At 45.5% G+C, this 22,225-nt stretch overlaps 1 protein-coding gene across 4 annotated transcripts in view; it reads left to right on the forward strand.

Annotated features, from left to right (window-relative positions):
* Positions 1 to 22,225, forward strand: part of phactr2 (phosphatase and actin regulator 2) — a 143,240-nt gene that overhangs the window by 94,779 nt on the left and 26,236 nt on the right. For 3 of the 4 annotated variants that reach the window (XM_063055435.1, XM_063055433.1, XM_063055436.1), the window contains one exon: positions 3,475 to 3,686. In XM_063055435.1, coding sequence (XP_062911505.1) covers positions 3,475 to 3,686 — 212 coding nt within the window. The remainder of the gene's footprint in view (positions 1 to 3,474; positions 3,687 to 22,225) is intronic. The other variant, XM_063055434.1, reaches the window with a different exon arrangement.

Here is a 22,225-nt window from a genome sequence, read left to right on the forward strand (position 1 = left end):
GGGGAGATCTCATAGAAACATTTCGAATGTTGAAAGGCATGGACAGAGTGGATGTGGCAAAGTTGCATCCCATGATGGGGGAGTCTAGTACGAGAGGGCATGACTTAAGTATTGAAGGGCGCCCATTCAGAACATAAATGCGAAGAAATTTTTTTAGTCAGAGGGTGGTGAATCTATGGAATTTGTTGCCACAGGCAGCAGTGGAGGCCGAGTCATTGGGTGTATTTAAGGCAGAGATTGATAGGTATCTGAGTAGCCAGGGTATCAAAGGTTATGGTGAGAAGGCAGGGGAGTGGGACTAAATGGGAGAATGGATCAGCTCATGATGGAATGGCGGAGCAGACTCGATGGGCCGAATGGCCAACTTCTGCTCCTTTGTCTTCTGGTCTTATGGCCTTTAAAATTCTCCTGTCCTCTCCCCGTAACCTTTGATACCCTGACTAATCAACCTCAGCTTTCAAAATACCCAATGAGTTGACCTCCACAGCCAGCTGTGGCAATAAATTCTGCAGATTCATCACCCTGTGTCTAAAGAAATTCCTCTTCACCTCTGTTCTGAACGGACATTCCTCTACACTGAGGTTGTGTGCTCTGGTCCTAGACTTCCCACTATAGGAAACATCCTCTCCAAATCCACTCTGTATAGGCATCTCAGTATTTTGCAGGTTTCAATGCAATCCCTCCTCATTTCTTTGTAAACTGCAGCAGGTTCAGGCCCGGAGCCATCAAATGCTCCTAATGTGTTAACCCTTTCATTTCCGGAATCACTCTTAGGAACCTTCTCTGAATTCTCTCCAATGCCAGCATATCTTTTCTTTGATAAGGGTCCCAAAACTGCTCACAGCACTGCAAGGCAAGGTCAGACCAATGCCTCATAAAAGCTCAGCATGACATCCTTGCTTTTATATTCTAATCCTCTCAAAATGAGTGAACATTCCACATCCGACACTGATGCGATGATCATCACTAATTTCCCCTTCTCTCGTCTCCAACCCTCCTTTTCTTGGGACGCCCTGCTGTGCTTCGCCGTCTGTTCTGGATCTTTTCATCTTGAATTGCTGACGAGGCATCAACTGCTTCAACTTCTCTCCTCCAGCACTCCTCTCTCCTCCTTGAACCATACTGCCTCTGAACACACTGCCCTTCGCCCTCTCCACTTTCTGTAGTGATCGCTTCCTCCATGATTCCCTTGTACGTTCGTCCTTCCTCACTGACCTCCCTCCCGGCCTAAGTGATACCCTTGCCCATTCACCTCCTTCCTCCCCTCCATTCGGGGCCCCAAACAGTTCTTCCAGGGGACGCGACGCTTCTCCTGCGAATCTGCTGAGGCGTCTCTTAAGATAAGGTACAACTTTATTTATCCCAAGGGAAGTTACTGTTGCAAAGTTGCTCAGTCATAAATATATACCTTAAAATACAAAATGTAAGCATTGAGCTACTAAAAAGAATACAAAATGTGCATGACAAAGTGATAGTGTAAAATACAGATGAACAATGAATCCATGTACTTAAGGAGGAGGAGTTGTCGACCTTATAGCCACAGGGAGGAAGGCTCTCCCGTGGTGTTCGTTATTGCGACTCGGTCTGTCACTAAAGGTGTTCCTCTGTTTGTCCAGTACGTCATGGAGGGGGTGAGAGGGATTGTCCATAATGCTCTGTAGCTTCTGCCGCATCCTTCTCTCAGACACAACCACCAGGGAGTCCAGTTCCACCCCCAGAACAGAACCAGCCCTCCTGACGAGTTTATCGATCTTCTTGGCATCAGCTGCTCTCACCCTGCTGCCCCAGCAGACTGCAGCGTCGGATAGAATGCCAGCCACCGCTGAGTCGTAGAACGTTTGCAGCAGAGCACTGCAGACGCTGAATGACCAGAGCCTCCTCAGGAAGTACAGTCGGCTCTGTCCCTTCTTGTAGAGAGACCCTGTATTTCTAGTTCAGTCCAGTTATTGTCCAGGTAAGTTCCCAGGTATTTGCAGTCCTGGACAATTTCCACATCCATTCCCTTGATGGAGATGGGTATGCAGGGTGTTTTCACCTTCCTGAAGTCCACCACCAACTCCTTTGTCTTAGTGATGTTGAGCTGCACCACACCACTCCACAAAGTTGTCCACCACTCTTCCGTACTCAGCCTCCTGACCCCAGATGACGCAGCTCACCACTGCCGAATCATCCAAAAGCTTCTGCAGGCGGCAGGAGCCTGAGTTGCATCTGAAGTCCGAGGTGTAGACGGTGAACGGGAAGGGAGACGGGTCCCACTGTGTCGCTCACCACAGTATGTGTTACACAGCTGCAGCTGTCTGGACAGGTAGACTGTAATCCAGGACATTAGATCCACCTGCATCTCCATAAGCTTACTCCCTAGGTCATATGGTGTTAAAAATACTAGAAAGATCAAAGAACATGACTCTCTGCTGTTCCTGATGCGGCCTCCTCTACTCTACTCTTAATGAGTATGCGGTTTTGGATGCTGTTATGGGGGCTGACCTCCCGGGGGAATGCCATGCAGACTGGGCACTGAGCATACATTTGTGTTGCAGAAGGAAAGAGGGAGAATAGGGGAGCAGTAGTGATAGGAGACCCATCATAAACTGGGGAACCGCTTTGTTGTGTACCTCCGCTCCATCAGGCCAAAGCAGAACTTCCCAGTGGCCAAACATTTTAATTCCCATTCCTATTCCCGTTCTGACATATGGCCTCCTCTTATGCCAAGATGGGGCCACCCTCTGGGTGGAGGAACAACACCTCATATTCCGTCATGTAGCCTCCAACCTGATGGGATGAATATCGATTTCTCCTTCCGGTAAAGAAAAATTCCTCCTCCACCCCGCTTCTTCTATCCCCCCACACTCACCTCTCACCTCTTCTCATCTGCCGAAAACACCTTCCCCTGGGTCCCCTCCTCCTTCCCTTTCTCCCGCGCCCCACTCTCCTTCCCTATCAGATTCCTTCCTCTCCAGCCCGTTACCTGACCACTTCGAGCCAGCCTCCTTCCCCTCCACCACCTCTTTATTCTGGTGTCCTCCGCCTTCCTTTCCCGTCCTGAAGACGGGTCTCAGCCCGAAGCGTCGACTGTACTCTTTTCCGCCTGCTCTGCTGAGTTCCTCCAGCATTTCGTCTGTGTGTGTTGCTTTGGATTTCCAGCTTCTGCACACTTTCTCGTGTTAACATTGCTTTTGCCTTCATAACACTACTCAACCTGCGAGTTAACCTTTAGAGATCCTGCACGATGATTCCCTTTGCACCTATGATATTTGACTTTTTTTCTCCATTTAGGAAGTAGTCTCCACTTTTACTCCTTCCACCAGAGTGCGTGACCGTACACTTCCCGACACTATCTGCCACTTCTCAGCCCATTCTCCGAATCTGTCCAAGTCTTTCTGCAGGCTCCCTGCTTCCTCAGCACTGTCTACCCCTCCACCTAACTTTGTATTGTCTGCAAACTTCCCGTCTGACCACTTCTGCCTTCTCTCCCAGCAGCAGAGCGGTGGAATCAGGATGCTGTGACGTGGCGGGGGAGGAAGCGGAGGGCGTGAAGGAGAGGGGCCGAGTCCGCTTGTCACCCGAGATGCCGGTGGTGGTGATTCCTAGCTGGAATGTTCCCGAGCCGTTGGTGAGCGACTCCGATTCCGACCCAGTGCAGTACCGGAATGACTCGGACGAGGAGGACGATGAGGAATCGTTAAACAGTAAGAGACTGGGTCCCTGGACGGCAGGGTGATCGATTGAGGCCACTCGGCCCACTTCCATCTGCTTCCCCACTCAGGTTTACCTGCACCTGCCCTCCACCCAGGCTCCGTACCCCGTCCAGTCCCACCACTTATTGACGTCAAATCATTTCCTGTTCAATATGAATAGTCAGTTAGCGCAGAGCACCCCTGTGGCCGTTCCCCTCAATAGTAAGTGTACAGTTTTGAATACCGTTGTGGGGGATGACCTCCCAGGGGAAAGCTATGCAGACCGGGGTACTGGCACTGAGCATGGGTCTGTGGTGCAGAAGGAAAGGAAGAGACGAAGGGAGCAGGAGTGATAGGGGACTCGATGGTGAGGGGAGATCCTGTGGGCGTGAACGGGCCAGCCAGTTGCCAGGGTCAGGGACGTCTTGGATCATTTTGGAGGGGGAGAGGGAGCAGCCAGATGTCTTGCTACATATTGGTACATGGACACAGGTAGGAGAGGCAAAGAGGTCCTGAAGAGAGAATTTAGAGAGCTAGGTAGAAAGCTGAGAAACAGGATGTCCAGGCTAGTAATTTCCGGATTGCTGCATGGGCCATGTGCCAGTGAGGGTAGAAACAGGATGGTTAGCAGATTAATGTGTGGCTGAGAACTGGTGCAGGGGGCAGGGCTTCAGGTTCTTGGATCATTGGGATCTCTTCTGGGGGAAGTATGCCGTGTATAAAAGTGACGGGTTGCACCTGAACCTAAGGGGAACTAATATTCTCGCGGGCAGGTTTGTTAGAGCTGTTGGGAAAGGTTTAAACTAATTGGCAGGGGGGTGGGAACCGGAGTGAAGGAACTCAAGATAGAAGGAATGGTTAAGAAAACAAAGATAGCATGTAGTCAGACTGTCAGGAAGGGCAGGCATATGATAAGACAAAATTGCAGCCAGCTGGGTGAATATCAGTGCACTAGGGATGCAGACTCAAAAAGGGTAGCAAATATGGTACTCAAAGTGTTATATTTCAATGCACAGAGTATAAGAAATAGGTGGAATGTCTTGTTGTACTATTACAGATTGTCAGGTATAATGTGTGGCCATCACTGAATTGTGGTTGAAGGATGGTTGTAGTTGGGAGCTGAATGTCCAAGGTTACATAGTCATAGTCATACTTTATTGATCCCGGGGGAAATTGGTTTTCGTTACAGTTGCACCATAAATAATAAATAGTAATAAAACCATAAATAGTTAAATAGTAATATGTAAATTATGAAATAAGTCCAGGACCAGCCAATTGGCTCAGGGTGTCTGACCCTCCAAGGGAGGAGTTGTAAAGTTTGATGGCCACAGGCAGGAATGACTTCCTATGACGCTCTGTGTTGCATCTCGGTGGAATGAGTCTCTGGCTGAATGTACTCCTCTGCCCACCTAGTACATTATGCAGTGGATGGGAGACATTGTCCAAGATGGCATGCAACTTGGACAGCATCCTCTTTTCAGACACCACCGTCAGAGAGTCCAGTTCCATCCCCACAACATCACTGGCCTTACGAATGAGTTTGTTGATTCTGTTGGTGTCTGCTACCCTCAGCCTGCTGCCCCAGCACACAACAGCAAACATGATAGCACTGGCCACCACAGACTTGTAGAACATCCTCAGCATCGTCCAGCAGATGTTAAAGGACCTCACTCTCCTCGGGAAATAGAGACGGCTCTGACCCTTCTTGTAGACAGCCTCAGTGTTCTTTGACCAGTCCAGTTTATTGTCAATTCGTATCCCCAGGTATTTGTAATCCTCCACCATGTCCACACTGACCCCCTGGATGGAAACAGGGGTCACCGGTACCTTAGCTCTCCTCAGGTCTACCACCAGCTCCTTAGTCTTTTTCACATTAAGCTGCAGACAACTCTGTTCACACCATGTGACAAAGTATGTGACACAGGAGTGGTGTGGCTCTACTGGTAATGAATGGCAACAAGTCGGTAGAACGATGTGACATAGGATGGAAGATATTGAATTCTTGTAGGTTGAGTTAAGAAACTGCAAGGGTGAAAGGACCCTGATGGCAGGTATATACAGGCCTCCCAACAGTGGCTGAGATGTGGACCACAGAAAACAACAGGAAATAGAAAAGGTGTGTCAGAAGGGCAATGTTATGATAGTCATGGGAGATTTCAACATGCAGGTCGAATGGGAAAATCAGTTTGGAAATGGGTCTTAAGAGAGTGAGTTTGTTGAATGCATACAAGTTGGCTTTTTAGAGCAGTTTGTCATTGAGCCTACTAAGGGCACTGGATTGAGCGTTATGTAATGAACCAAGTGTGATTGCGGAGCTTAAGGTAAAAGAACCTTAGGAGACAGTGATGACAAAATGATTGAGTTCAACTTGAAATTTGATAGGGAGAAAGTAAAGTCAGATGTAGCAGTATTTCAGTGGAGTAAGGGAAATTACAGTGGTATGAGAGAGGAGTTGGCCAAAGTAAATTGGAAGGAGATGCTGGCAGCAAAGGCAGCAGAGCAGCAATGGCGTGAGTTTCTAGGAAGAATGAGGAAGGTGCAGGATAGATGTATTCCAAAAAGGAAAAAAATACTCAAATAGCAAATAGTATAAACATGGCTGACAAGGGAAGTCAAAGCTCATGTAAAAACAAAAGAGAGGGCATACAACAATGCAAAAATTAGTGGAAAGATAGAGGATTGGGAAGCTTTTAAAAACCTACAGAGAGCAACTAAGATAATCATTTGTAGGAAAAAGATGAAATATGAAAGCAAGCTAGCAAACAGTATCAAAGTGGATAGTAAAATAGAGATATGAGAGTGGATATAGGACCGCTAGAAAATGATGCCGGAGAAATAATGACGGGGGACAAGGAGATGGCAGATAAACTAAATGAGTATTTTTTGCATCAGTTTTCACTGTGGAAGACACTTGTAGTGTGCCAGATGTTGGAGGGTGTGAGGGAAGAGAAGTGAGTGCAGTTACTATTACAAGGAAGAAGGGACTGCTTTTTATGTGGTATATCAATGATTTAGCTGATGGAATAGATGGCTTTTTTGCCAAGTTTGCAGATGATACAAAGATTAGTGGAGAGGCAGGCAGTGTTGAGGAAACAGGTAGGCTGCAGAAGGACTTAGACAGATTAGGAGAATGGGCAAGAAAGTGGCAACTGAAATACAAAGTTGGAAAATGCATGGTCATGCACTTGGGTAGTAGAAATAAATATGCAGACCATTTTCTAAACGGGGAGAAAATCCAAATATCTGAGATGCAAATGGACTTGGGAGTCCTTGTGCAGAACACCCTGAAGGTTAACTTGCAGGTTGAGTCAGTGGTGAGGAAGGCAAATGCAATGTTAGCATTCATTTCAAGAGGTCTAGAATACAAGAGCAGGGATGTGATGCTGAGGCTTTATAAGGCATTGGTGAGGCCCCACCTTGAGTATTGTGAACAGATTTGGGCTCCTTATCTTAGAAAAGATATGCTGGCATTGGAGAGGGTCCAGAGGAGGTTCACAAGGATGATTCTTGAAATGAAAGGGTTATCATATGAGGAAAGTTTAGTAGCTCTATGTCTGTACTCACTGGAATTTAGAAGGATGAGGGTGGATCTCATTGAAACCTTTTGAATGTTGAAAGTCCCAGACATGGTAGATGTGGAAAGGATGTTTCCCATGCTGGGGAAATCTGGGACAAGAGGGCACAGCCTCAGGATAGAGGGGCGTCCATTCAAAACAGAGATGCGGAGAAATTTCTTTAGCCAGAGGGAGATGAATTTGTGGAATTTGTTACCACAGGCAGCTGTGGAGGCCAGGTCATTGGGTGTATTTAAGGCAGAGATTGATAGGTTCTTGAATGGACACTGCGTCAAAGGTTACGATGAAAAGGTTGGGAAATAGGCTTGAGGAGGGGGAAAGCGGATCAGCCATGATTGAATAGTGGAGCAGACTCGATGGGCCAAATGGCCTAATTCTTTATACTTTATAGTCACCAAACAATTGATACTAGAACGTACAATCATCACAGCGATATTTGATTCTGCGCTTCCCACTCCACGGATTACAAATATTAAATATTAAAAATAGTAAAAAATTAGTAAATATTAAAAATTTAAATTATAAATCATAAATAGAAAATAGAAAAATGGAAAGTAAGGTAGTGCAAAAAAACCGAGAGGCAGGTCCGGATATTTGGAGGGTACGGTCCAGATCCGGGTCAGGATCCATTCAGCAGTCTTAACACAGTTGGAAAGAAGCTGTTCCCAAATCTGGCCATACGAGTCTTCAAGCTCCTGAACCCTCTCCCAGAGGGAAGAGGGACGCGTGTCCTTGATTATCCTGGCAGCACTGCTCCGACAGCGTGCACTGTAAAGTGAATCCAAGGACGGAAGATTGGTTTGTGTGATGTGCTGGGCTGTGTTCATGATCTTCTGCAGCTTCTTCCGGTCTTGGACAGGACAACTTCCATACCAGGTTGTGATGCACCCTAGAAGAATACTTTCTACGGTGCATCTATAAAAATTAGTGAGGGTTTTAGGGGACAGGCCAAATTTCTTCAGTTTTCTCAGGAAGTAAAGGCGCTGGTGGGCCTTCTTGGCAGTGAACTCTGCTTGGTTGGACCAAGTCAGGTCATTTGTGATATTGACCCCGAGGAACTTAAAGCTTTTGACCTGTTCCACTTGCGCACCACCGATGTAAATTGGGTCTTGCGGTCCGCTACTCCTATTCTGCTCCTATGTGTTATGTTGTTATGGAATTAGAATTGTATTAATGTATCATTTTCATTGTGGGAGCCTAGGACGAGAGAACACAGACTCAGAATAGAGGGGCGTCCTTTTAGAATGGAGATGAGGAGGAATTTCTGGAGCCAGAGGGTGCTGAATATGTGGAATTCTTTGCCACAGGTGGCTGTGGAGGCCAAGTCCAGGTCATTGGGTATATTTAAAACAGACATTGATAGTTGTTTGATTATTAAAGGCGTCAAAGGTTAAGGCAGGAGAATGAGGTTGAGAGGGATAATAAATCAGACTGGATGGAATGGCGGAGCAGACTTGTTGCGCTGAATTGCCTCACCCTTCTCCTATGTCTTGGGGTCTTATGAGTTGAGTATGGAGGTGGAGTGAAAAGTTTGCCTTGCAAACTTCATACAGATCAGATCGTTACACAGTGCACTGAGGTATTGGTTGTCCGTTGTTTCTGGTGATGACGTAGTCTGTACAGGAAGAGATTGACAGTGGAAAAGCTGTTGCCCTGGGGCAGTTTTGCTCTCTCGGCCTCAAATCTTGGTCCAATGGTACAAAAAATCATTGTGACTGGAGACTTCCTTGGCTGCAGTGGATAGCCATGTCGCCTTCCGTGCCTTGTCACGCCCTTCGCTCTCCACGAAGAGTTGCAGCACCGCCCTCTCGGCCGTTGGATCTTGTAGTTAATTTCATCCACCCAGTCCGCCGGAACTGGCTTCGCATGCTGGGGTAGGCATGTCCTTATCTCACCGGGGTTGGAGGCTCCCAGCTACCCTCACCCGGTTTAGCCTGCCTCTCGAAGCAGTGGCCACTGTCACAGACAGACAGTTACTTGGAAACACAGGTGAGAGCTGGGTGGCGAGTGGGGACCAAAGGTGGACGAGTTGTCCCCGGGCAGAGCACGACAATCCCGCCACCAGGGGTGCTGCCCCTCCCTGATCATCCTTTTACATCCCGCACTGAGGGAGAACAAGGTAAAAGGTTCAAAGGTTCGTTTATTATCAAAGGGTACAACTCTGAAATTATTCCATTCGCCAGGTAGCCATGAAACCAAGAAAGAAAAGAGTAGATCATCAGCCCCCGAATCCCACCTCCCGGCACAAAAAATGAACAAAACAGAACACATATCAACCCCCGAATCCCACATCCCAGCACAAAAAACAAACAAAACAGATCAGGCGCATCAACCCCCGAATCCCACATCCCAGCACAAAAAACAAACAAAACAGATCAGGCGCATCAACCCCCGAATCCCACATCCCAGCACAAAAAACAAACAAAACAGATCAGGCGCATCAACCCCCGAATCCCACATCCCAGCACAAAAAACAAACAAAACAGATCAGGCGCATCAACCCCCGAATCCCACCTCCCAGCACAAAAAACAAACAAAACAGAACACACATCAACCCCCGAATCCCACCTCCCAGCACAAAAAACAAACAAAACAGATCAGGCGCATCAACCCCCGAATCCCACCTCCCAGCACAAAAAAAACCTAGAAGATCGGATGATAAAACAAGAACAGAATGCAGAATAAAGTGTAACAATTACAGAGAAAGTGCAGTACAGGTAGACAGTACTGTGCAGTGATAACAAGGTAGATTATAGATAGATAGATAGACATACTTTATTGATCCCGAGGGAAATTGGGTTTCGTTACAGTTGCACCAACCAAGAATAGAGCATAAATATAGCAATATAAAACAATAATAATTAAATTATAATATGTAAATTATGCCAGATGGAAATAAGTCCAGGACCAGCCTATTGGCTCAGGGTGTCTGACCCACCAAGGGAGGAGTTGTAAAATTTGATGGCCACAGGCAGGAATGACTTCCTATGACGCTCTGTGTTGCATCCCAATGGAATGAGATTATGAGGTCAAGAGTCTATTTTGCTGTACTAAGGAACCACTCAATGGTCTTGTAACAGTGGGGTAGAAGCTTCCCTTAAGCCTGGTGCTGTACGCAGTCACGTGGATAACATACAGACTCCTTGATGACCGTAGTGGGAACTGAACCCCAGTCACTGGCCCTGTAATGGAGTTACACTATGCACTTCACCCAAATGGTGATCCAGAACAGTTGGAACTTTTGTAAAGGAATTGACTATAAGACCGTAACATATAGAACTAGAATTAGGCCATTCAGCCCATCAGGTCTGTCCCACCTTTCAATCTTGACTGATTTATCAACCCATTTTTCCTGCCTTCTCCCTATAACCTTCAACACCCGTATTAATCAAGTAACCATAAATCTTCGTTTTCAATATACCCAAGGATCATTGTTTTTAAACTCCAGTGAGAACAGGTCCAGAGCCATCAAACACTCTTCATATGTTAACCCTTTCATTTCTGGGGTCATTCTCCTGTATCTCCTCTGGACCCTCTCCATCGCCAGCACATCCTTTCTAAGGTTAACTCCCTACTATTGAAAATACCTCTGCAATCCACTCTATCTCAGCCCTTCAATGTAATCAGACAAATTCTTACAGCGGAGCCACCAGGGAAAATAACTTGTCAGAAAATAACCACAGGGCTCGGCTGTGGTGTTGCGGCTGATCAGGTTGCTTCACAGTTCAAGTTCATGTTCGTTCTCATTCAACCACACACTAAAGGAAACAGTGTTCCTCCGAGGCCAAGGTTTGGAATTGGATTATTGTTGTCACATCTACCGAGATGCAGTGAAAAGCTTGTCATACCCATCAGATCACTACACAGTGCTTTGAGGCAGAACAAGGTAGAACAATAACAATGCTCAATAACAATAACAATAACACTCGGACCTTGAAGGAGACTAGTGTTGAAATTGCGGGGGCCCTGGCAGAAATATTTAAAATGTCGCTGTCTACAGGTGAAGTGCCGGAGGATTGGAGAGTGGCTCATGTTATTCCGTTGTTTAAAAAAGGATCGAAAAGTAATCCGGGAAATTATAGGCCAGTGAGTTTAACGTCAGTAGTAGGTAAGTTATTGGAGGGAGTACTAAGAGACAGAATCTACAAGCATTTGGATAGACAGGGGCTTATTAGGGAGAGTCAACATGGCTTTGTGCGTGGTAGGTCATGTTTGACCAATCCATTGGAGTTTTTCGAGGAGGTTACCAGGAAAGTGGATGAAGGGAAGGCAGTGGATATTGTCTACATGGACTTCAGTAAAGCCTTTGACAAGGTCCCGCATGGGAGGTTAGTTAGGAAAATTCATTCACTAGGTATACATGGAGAGGTGGTAAATTGGATTGGACATTGGCTCGATGGAAGAAGCCAGAGAGTGGTGGTAGAAAATTGCTTCTCTGAGTGGAGGCCTGTGACTAGTGGTGTGCCACAGGGATCAGTGCTGGGTCCATTGTTATTTGTCATCTATATCAATGATCTGGATGATAATGTGGTAAATTGGATCAGCAAGTTTGCTGATGATACAAAGATTGGAGGTGTAGTAGACAGTGAGGAAGGTTTTCAGAACCTGCAGAGGGACTTGGACCAGCATGAAAAATGGGCTGAAAAATGGCAGATGGAGTTTAATATTGACAAGTGTGAGGTATTGCACGTTGGAAGGACAAACCAACGTAGAACATACAGGGTAAATGGTAAGGCACTGAGGAGTGCAGTGGAACAGAGAGATCTGGGAATACAGATACAAAATTCCCTAAAAGTGGCGTCACAGGTAGATAGGGTCGTAAAGAGAGCTTTTGGTACATCGGCCTTTATTAATCAAAGTATTGAGTATAAGAGCTGGAATGTTATGATGAGTTGTATAAGGCATTGGTGAGGCCGAATCTGGAGTATTGTGTTCAGTTTTGGTCACCAAATTACAGGAAGGATATAAATAAGGTTGAAAGAGTGCAGAGAAGGTTTACAAGGATGTTGCCGGGACTTGAGAAACTCAGTTACAGAGAAAGGTTGAATAGGTTAGGACTTTATTCCCTGGAGCGTAGAAGAATGAGGGGAGATTTGATAGAGGTATATAAAAATTATGATGGGTATAGATAGAGTGAATGCAAGCAGGCTTTTTCCAGTGAGGCAAGGGGAGAAAAAAACCAGAGGACATGGGTTAAGGGTGAGGGGGGAAAAGTTTAAAGGGAACATTAGTGGGGGGCTTCTTCACACAGAGAGTGGTGGGAGTATGGAATGAGCTGCCAGACGAGGTGGTAAATGTGGGTTCTTTTTTAACATTTAAGAATAAATTGGACAGATACATGGATGGGAGGTGTATGGAGGGATATGGTCCGTGTGCAGGTCAGTGGGACTAGGCAGAAAATGGTTCGGCATAGCCAAGAAGGGCCAAAGGGCCTGTTTCTGTGCTGTAGTTTCTATGGTTCTATGGTTCTAATGCAGAATAAAGTGTAACAGAGTGCAGTACAGGTGTAAATGATAACAGGCCCAGAGGCATCAAACGCTTGTCTTCTGTTGAGATCCCCTCTACTCCCTCTACTGTTCTGCGGAAAAAGATTATAGACTCAAGAAACAGCAGACGCTGGAACCAGGAGCTTAACCAGCAGAAGGAGACAACAGACACTGGAATTGGGAGCTTCTCCAGCAAGTAGAGATGGCAGACACTGGAATTACAAGCAAGAATCTGCTAGAAGAACTTAGCGGGCCAGCCAGAACTCCTGATGTAGAGCTTCTCCCCACATGGATGCTGCTCGGTCTGCTGAGTATCTGTTGCAGTGGAAGTAGGTCACAGACCAGTACAGCACAGGAAAAGGCCCTTCAGCCCACAGTGTTGTGACGAACCAATTAAATGGGCAACCTAACTAATCCCCTCTGCCTTCCACTTTCCTCACATTCATGTGTCTACCTAAACATATCTTAAAAGTCCTTAAAGTTTCTGTCTCTATCACCACCACAGACAGCATATTCCAGTCACACACCGCTCTCGGCGTAAAGTAATCTTGCCCCCGTATCTCCTTTGAAGGTACCCTCTTTCACATTAAATTTATGTCCTTTCTACACTGGGAAACAGATACTGTCTGTCGGTGTATCTGAGCCTCTCATAATCTATAAACCTCTATCAGATCGCTGTCTCAGCCTCAACCACACCAGAGAAAACAGCCAGTTTATTCAAACTCTTGTTATAGCATATGACCTCTAACTGGAATGGAGAGCTTCTCCAGCAGACAGAGATGGCAGACACTGGAATCAGGAGCTTCTCCAGCAAGTAGAGATGGCAGACACTGGAATTACATGCAGCATCCTGGTAAACCTCTTGTACCCTCTCCAAAATCTTCAACATCTATCCTATATTGGGGTGACCAGAACTGTATGCAGTATTCCAGCTGCGGTCCAACTCATCATCATCATCATTAGGGCCGTGTCGTATGACCCAGGCAATCACGGTCTTGACCATGATCATTCTGGGCAAATTTTTCTGCAGAAGCAGTTTATCATTCTCTTCTTCTGGGACGTGTCTTTATAAGATGGGTGACCACAGCCATTATCAAAACTCTTCAGAGATTGTCTGTCTGGTGTCAGTGGTCACAGGACGAAAACCTGTAATACGCACCGGCTGCTCATATGACCATCCAGTCCCTGCATCCATGGCTTCCTTGACGTGACCCTGATCGAGGCATGGGGGGTGCAGGGTGAGGGCTAAGCAGGTGCTACTCCCTGCCGGAGCATGACCTGCCGGCAAGCAGAGGGTACGAGCATTTTACACCTCCTTTTGTGGAGACATATCTCCACCCCATCACCTACTGGCCTAACCAGAGCTTTTTAAAAGCTGCAACATAACTTCCTAACTTTTGAACTCAATGCCTCAACTAATAAAGGTAAGCATGTGTTTTCTCAACCACCCTATTACTTTTGGGAAGCTATGAACTTGGACCCCAAGATCCCTCTGCCCTAGTGAAAATAGGCCTGTTTGATCCAATTTCTCCTTGACCATCATTGCCTTAGTTCCAGCATTCAGCCTGGTGAACCTTCAAAGTCCAAAGTAAAATGTATTATCAGCATACATACATGTCACCACAAACAACCCTGAGATTCATTTTCCTGTTGGCATACCTAGCAAATCTATAGAATACTAACTGTAAACAGGATCAATGAATAACAAAATGTGCAAATACAGAGATAAATAAATAGCAATAAATAACGAGCATGAAATAACAAGATAAAAGGTCCTTAAAATGAGACCATTGGTTGTAGGAACGCCAGAAATAGAATGAGTATGGTTATCCCCTTTTGTTCAAGAGCCTGATGGTTGTGAGGTTGTAACTGTTCTTGAACCTGGTGGTGCCAGTCCTGAGATACCTGTACCTGTACCTTCTTCCTGATGGCAGCAGTGAGAAAAGGGCATGGCCTGGGTGATGAGGATCTTTGACAAAGTACGCTGCTTTTCTAGGACAGTGTTTCATGTAGATGTTCTCAGTGGTTGGGAGGGTTTTACCCATGATGTACTGGGCAGAATCCACTACCTTCTGCAGGATTTTCTTCTCAAAGGCATTGGTGTTTCTATACCAGTCAGTCAGCACACTTTCCGCCGCACATCTATGGAAGTTTCCCGAGGTTTTTGATGGCATGCTAAACCTCCACAGACTCCTGAGGAAGTAGAGGCGCTGTCGTGCTTTCTTCACAAGAATATTTATTTGATGGGTCCAGGACAGGTCCTCTAAGATAATGTCACCCAGGAATTTAAAATTACTGACACGCTTCTGATCCTCCAATGGTTCCTGGCTCATGGATTTTTAGTTTCCCTCTCCTGAAGTCTACTGTCAGTTCCTTGGTCTTATTGAAGTTGAGAGGTTGTTGTTATGACACCACTCAGCCATATTTTCAATCTCCCTCCTGTATGCTGATTCATCACCACCTTTGATACAGCCAACAACAATGGTGTCATCAGCAAACTTGTATATAGTGTTGGAGCTGTACTTAGCCATGCAGTCATAAGTGTTAAGTGAGTAGAGCAGAGAGCTAAACACGCATCCCTGTGTGTACCTGTGCTGGTGGAGATTGTGGAGGTGATGTTTTTGCCAGTCTGAACTTACTGGGTCTACAAGCGAGGAAATCCAGGATCTGAAGATGATGCTGCCTCTATGGCGGGTATTCTTCCTGTGCTACAGAGACCAAAACTGCTCTCCGCCATTCAGGTTTGGTCTCATCGCTGTTGAAAGCAAGATGTCCCTGCTTCTCTGAATATTCTGCCTGGAGGTCGATGACCACAGGGACCTGTTCTAGGGCTCCCGCTCCTTGTGATTTTTATAAATGATTTGGATGAGGAAACAAGATGTAATGTTGAGCGTTTATAAAAGTGAGGCTTCACTTGGTGTATTGTGAATGGTACTGGGCCCCTTGTCTCAGAAATGATTTGCTGATATTGGAGAGGGTTCAAAGGAGGTTCATGGAAATGATTCTGGGATTGAGCAAGTTATCATATGAGGAGTGTTTGATGGCTCTGGGCTGCACAGTCAAATTCAGAACAATGAGGGAGGGTCTCATTCAAACCTATTGAATGTTAGAAGGCCTCAAATGGGTGAATATGGACAGAATGTTTCTAGAGTGGTGGAATCTAGGACCAGAGGACACCGCCTCAGAATAGAGAATTGTCCATTTAGAGTAGAGATGAAGAATTTCTTTAGCCAGAGTGTGGTTAACCTGTGGAATTTATTACCACAGGCAGCCGTGGAGGCCAAGCCTTTGGGTATATTTAAGTTAGAGGTTGATAGACTCTTGGTTGGTCAGGGCATAAAGGGTTACGGGGAGAAGGCAGGAGACTGAGGCTGAGAGAAAATTGGATCAGCCATGATGAAATGGTGGAGCAGACTTGATGGGCCAAATGGCCTAATTCTGCTCCTATATATTATGGTCTAGGAAGTTTGCAGATGACACAAACATTGGTGGTGTGGAAAATCAGAATCCAGTTCAATATGACTGGCATATGTCATGAATTATGTTTTGCAGAAAGAAAATATTGAGGTAGTGTTTGTGGGTTCATTGTCCCATTGAGAAATTTGATGATGGAGGGGAAGAAGCTGTTTCTGAATCGTTGAGTGTGTGTCTTCAGGCTCCTGTACCACCTCCCTGATGGTAGCACTGAGAAGAGGGCATGTCCTGGGTGATGGGGATTCCTTGATGACAGATGCCACCTTTTTGAGGCATAGAAAGTTGATGTAGGTTACAATGGGACATCGACAAGGGTGCAGAGCTGGGCTGAGAAGTGGCAGATGGAGTTCAACCCGGAAAAATGAAGTGGTTCTCTTTAGAAGGTCAAAATTGAAGGCAGAGTACAGGGTTAATGGAAGGATTCTTCGCAGTGCGGAGGAACTCTTGGGGTCAACATCCAAAGATCCTTCAAAGTAAGTTGGTAGGGTGGTTGTGTTGGCCTTCATTAGTCAGGGAATTGTGCTGTGTGCTTAGCTCCCCGCTCTGCTCGCTTTACACTTATGACTGTGTGGCTAAGTACAGCTCCAATGCCATATTTAAGTTTGCTGATGACACCACTGTCGCAGGCTGAATCAAAGGTGGTGATGAGTCAGCATACAGGAGGGAGACTGAAAACCTGGCTGAGTGGTGTCATAACAACAACCTCTCACTCAATGTCAGCAAGACCAAGGAGCTGATCATTGACTTCAGGAGGAGGAAACTGAGGGTGCATGAGCCAGTCCTGATCTGGACTGATTACAGGTGGGAAGGATCAGCAACAATAAATTACTCAGTGTTGCCATTTCAGAGGATCTGTCGGGGGTCCAGCACTTACGTGCCATTATGAACAAAGCACAACAGGGTTTCTACTGTCACAATCAGAATCTGGTTTATTATCACCGGCATGTGACGTGAAATTTGCTAACTTAGCAGCAGCAGTTCAATGCAATACGTAATATAGAAGAGAAAAAAATAAAATAATAATAATAAATAAACAAGTAAATCAATTGCCGTATACGTATATTGAATAGATTTAAAAAACGTGCAAAAACCAGAAATACTATATATTACAAAAGTGAGGTAGTGTCCAAAGATTCAACGTCCATTTAGGAATCGGATGGCAGCGGGGAAAAAGCTGTACCTGAATCGCTGAGTTCTATGATGTTTGCATGTAGTCTACATGCCATCTAAAACTTTGACAAAGTTCTATAGGTGTGTGTGTGTGTGTGTGTGTGTGTGTGTGTGTGTGGAGAGTCAACTGACTGGCTGCATCATGGTCTGATGTAGAAACACCAATGACCTTGATCCTACATAAAGTAGTGGATACGGCCCAGTCCGTCACAGGTAAAACCCTCCCAACCATTGAGTGATGTCTCTGGAAATCAACAACCATCATCAGGGTCCCCCACCATCCAGGCCATGCTCTCTTCCAGCCTCTGCCATCAGGAAGAAGGTACAGGAGTCTCAGGACCCATCCCACCAGGTTCAGGAACAGTTATTATCCCTCAGCCATCAGGCTATTGAACCAGAGGAGATAACTTCACTCCTTTACTTGTCCCATCACCGAACTGTTCACATAACCTATAGACTCACTTTCAAGGACTCTTCACCTCTATTTCTTGATGTTCTGGTCACCGAATTATAGGAAAGATGTCAACAAAATAGAGAGAGTACAGAGGAGATTTACTAGAATGTTACCTGAGTTTCAGCACCTAAGTTACAGAGAAAGGTTGAACAAGTTAGGTCTTTATTCTTTGGAGCATAGAAGGTTGAGGGGGGACTTGATAGAGGTATTTGTGAGGGGGATAGATAGAGTTGACGTGAATAGGCTTTTTCCATTGAGAGTGAGGGTGATTCAAAAAAGAGGACTTGAGTTGAGACTTAAGGGGCAAAAGTTTAGGGGTAACATGAGGGAGAACTTCTTTACTCAGAGAGTAGTAGCTGTGTGGAACGAGCTTCCAGTAGAAGTGGTTGAGGCAGGTTCGATTTTGTCCTTTTAAAAAAAAAAAAAAATTGGATAGCTATATGGACAGGAAAGGAATGGAGGGTTATGGACTGAGTTGCAGGTCGGTGGGACTAGGTGAGAGTAAGCATTCGGCACGGACTAGAAGGGCCAAGATGGCCTGTTTCCATGCTGTAATTGTGATATGGTTATATGTTATATTTATTTTTTAATTATTTATTGTTATTACTTTGCTTCTTTTTTGTTTTTTTTGTATTTACTGCGAATGCCCGCAAGAAAATGAATCTCAGGATAGTATATGGTGACGTTTATGTACTTTGATAATAAATTTACTTTGTAATTTAAACTTTTTGAATTTTGATTGAGTTCAAGAGGCACAAGATAATGTTGCAGCTCTATGAAACCCTGGTTAGACCACACTTGGAATATTGTGTTCAGTTCTGGTCGCCTCATACTAGGAAGGATGGTGAAGCTGTGGAGAAGGTGCAGAGGAGATTTACCAGGATGCTGCCTGGTTTATAGACCGTGTCTTATGAGGATAGGTTGAGCGAAGGAGAATGAGACATGACTTGATAGAGGTGTACAAGATGATAAGAGGCATAGATCAAGTAGATAGCCAGAAACTTTATCCCAGGGCAGAATGAGTTCTGAGACGTACATAATTTTAAGGTGATTGGAGGAAATTATAGGGGGATATCAGATGTAGGTGTTTTTACACAGAGAGTGGTGGATGTGTGAATTGTGCTACCAGGGGTGGGGGGGGGCAGATACATTAGGGGCATTTAAGAAACTCTTCGCGAGGCACATGGATGATAGAAAAATGGAGGCCTCTGTGGAAAACATGGTTAGGTTGATTAAAATGTTGACACAACATGTTAGCGCATGGCCATGTGGTTAAGGCGTCAGTCTAGTGATCTGAAGGTCGCTAGTTCGAGCCTCAGCTGAGGCAGCATGTTGTGTCCTTGAGCAAAGCACTTAACCACACATTGCTCTGTGACGACACCGGTGCCAAGCTGTATCGGCCCTTGTGCCCTTCCCTTGGACAACATTGGTGTCGTGGAGAGGGGAGACTTGCAGCATGGGCAACTGCCGGTCTTCCATACAACCTTGCCCAGGCCTGCGCCCTGGAAACCTTCCAAGGCGCAAATCCATGGTCTCACGAGACTAACGGATGGGCAAAACAAAAAATTTTTTTTAAATGTTGACACAACATGGTGAGCCAAAAAGCCTGTCCTGTGCTGTAATTAACAGTGTTGTAATGTTTTGTGTTTATTTATTTATTGAGATATAGTGCAGAATAGACCCTTCTGGCCCTTTGAGCGGTCCAGCAATCTCCCGATTTAACGCTAGCCTAATCACAGGACAATTTACAATGACCAATTAACCTACCAACCGGACTGCGGGAGGAAACCGGAGCACCCGGAGGAAACCCATGCAGTCACATGGGGAATATACAAACTCCTTACAGAGGGCAGCGGGAATTAAACCTGGGTTGCTGGTACTGTACAGTGGTGTGTGCTAACCACATCACAGTGTTCTACACAAATCGTCTTCTGACCGTAAATCTGTGATCACAAGGAACTACAGAGAGTTGTGGACACGGCTCAGCACATCACTGAAACCAGTCTCACCTCTAAAGTTTTATACATCTGCAACATGCCTTTCTTAAAAATAAAAAGAGACTGATACATCCTGCAACCCCAAAGGTCCAGTATGGGCACGATGGGCTGAATATCCTCCTTCTGTGACATAATAAGAAGGAATGATCATGGGTGTTGTAACAGGTTCAAAGGTTCATTTTATTGTCAAAATATGCATGTACAATACAACTCAGATATTCGTCTTCTCCAGATAGCCATGAAATACAGAAAAACCATAGGAGGCATTGAAAGAAAAGACATCAACACCCTCCCCCGACAAAAGAAACAAAACTTACAAACCCCAAATCCCCTCACCCCTCCCACGCACAAAAAAACCTAAAAAGTCGCCTACCCAGAAACGGCAGCCAGATTATCCAAAACCCCAACCCCTTCCCTCACAAAAAAAAACAGCCATAATAACATAAAGCCCCCAACCCCTTCCCTTGCAAAAAAGAACCTAAAAGGTCACCTGCCCAGAAACAGCAGCTAGATCATCCAAAACCTCAACCCCACCTTCACAAAAAAGAACAGCCACGATAGTATCAAACCCCCCACCCCCTCTCTCACACACACAGAAACCAAGAGATCGCCCACATAGACCCCAATCCACCAATCAGCAACAAGAAAGAAAACTGACGGAGAGCAAGATAAAATACAGCCCAACAAACACATAAATCTTAGAATTTTGAAATGTCCCTCTGTCAGAGCGGCCGATCAAACTCAGTCCTTCTGTTAAGAGCAGCCACCGCATCACTAACCTGCGGGCATGCAGGTACAGCAGGCGGTGAAAAAGGCGAATGGTATGCTGGCTTTCATAGCAAGAGGATTCGAGTACAGGAGCAGGGAGGTACTACTGCAGTTGTACAAGGCCTTGGTGAGACCACACCTGGAGTATTGTGTGCAGTTTTGGTCCCCTAATCTGAGGAAAGGCATCCTTGCCATAGAGGGAGTACAAAGAAGGTTCACCAGATTGATTCCTGGGATGGCAGGACTTTCATATGAAGAAAGACTGGATGAACTAGGCTTGTACTCGTTGGAATTTAGAAGATTGAGGGGGGATCTGATTGAAACGTATAAAATCCTAAAGGGATTGGACAGGCTAGATGCAGGAAGATTGTTCCCGATGTTGGGGAAGTCCAGAACGAGGGGTCACAGTCTGAGGATAAAGGGGAAGCCTTTTAGGACCGAGATTAGGAAAAACTTCTTCACACAGAGAGTGGTGAATCTGTGGAATTCTCTGCCACAGGAAACAATTGAGGCCAGTTCATTGGCTATATTTAAGAGGGAGTTAGATATGGCCCTTGTGGCTAAAGGGATAAGCGGGTATGGAGGGAAGGCTGGTACAGGGTTCTGAGTTGGATGATCAGCCATGATCATACTGAATGGCGGTGCAGGCTTGAAGGGCCAAATGGCCTACTCCTGCACCTATTTTCTATGTTTCTATGACCTCCAAGTGCCACTGACCCAGCTACTGACTGGCATCAACCCGTGGCCTCCGTTGTGGGTGACTATTGACCTCCTCTGCATTCACCTCAACGTTTCAGTCTTCTTCCACACTCCGAAATAGAGTTGATCACGGTCCCGTGCCCCAGCTCCGGTCTCCTGCACGTGCTCGCAGTCCTTTCCCGACACAGCAGAGCGCTAGATCATTCGATCGAACTATGAACTGCACATCACAGGCTCCAACAGTTTTCAAAACACAATCACGACAAAAAGAACAAGCAGAAGGCGTAGAAAAGGTGACATAACTGAAGAGATTGACTAACTGGAAGATGTCGACTGAGGAATCGTCGTTCACTAGCGCCATCTTGACCGGAACTCTTAACTCTGAGGGGCAGATCTCCTTCCTGAGGACTGCTCTTGGGGGGGTGGGGGGTGGAATACAGAATGGAATCAGGCTTATTATAGAATCAGAACCAGACTGAATATCACTGGCATGTCGTGAAATTTGTTAACTTTGTGGCATCAGTGCAATGCAATCGATAATAATAGAGCGAGAAAGGAACTTTGAATTACAATACATGTATATTAATACACTTACTGTAATTCAGTTCTTTTCTCTATTAAATAGCTAAATAAGTAGTGCAAAAAGATAAAAATAAAAAAACTTATCAGGTAGTGTTCATGGGCTCAGCGTCCATTTGGATTAGATTAGATTAGATTATGAGGACACACAGTCCTCTTTTATTGTCATTTAGTAATGCATGCATTAAGAAATGATACAATATTTCTCCGGTGTGATATCACAGAAACACAGGACAGACCAAGACTGAAAAACTAACAAAAACCACATAATTATAACATACAGTTACAACAGTGCAACAATACAATAACTTGATGAAGAACAGGCCATGAGCACAGTAAAAAAAGTTCA

Source organism: Mobula hypostoma, chromosome 8 (assembly GCF_963921235.1).
Source record: "Mobula hypostoma chromosome 8, sMobHyp1.1, whole genome shotgun sequence".
In the NCBI taxonomy this organism is placed as follows: domain Eukaryota; kingdom Metazoa; phylum Chordata; class Chondrichthyes; order Myliobatiformes; family Myliobatidae; genus Mobula; species Mobula hypostoma.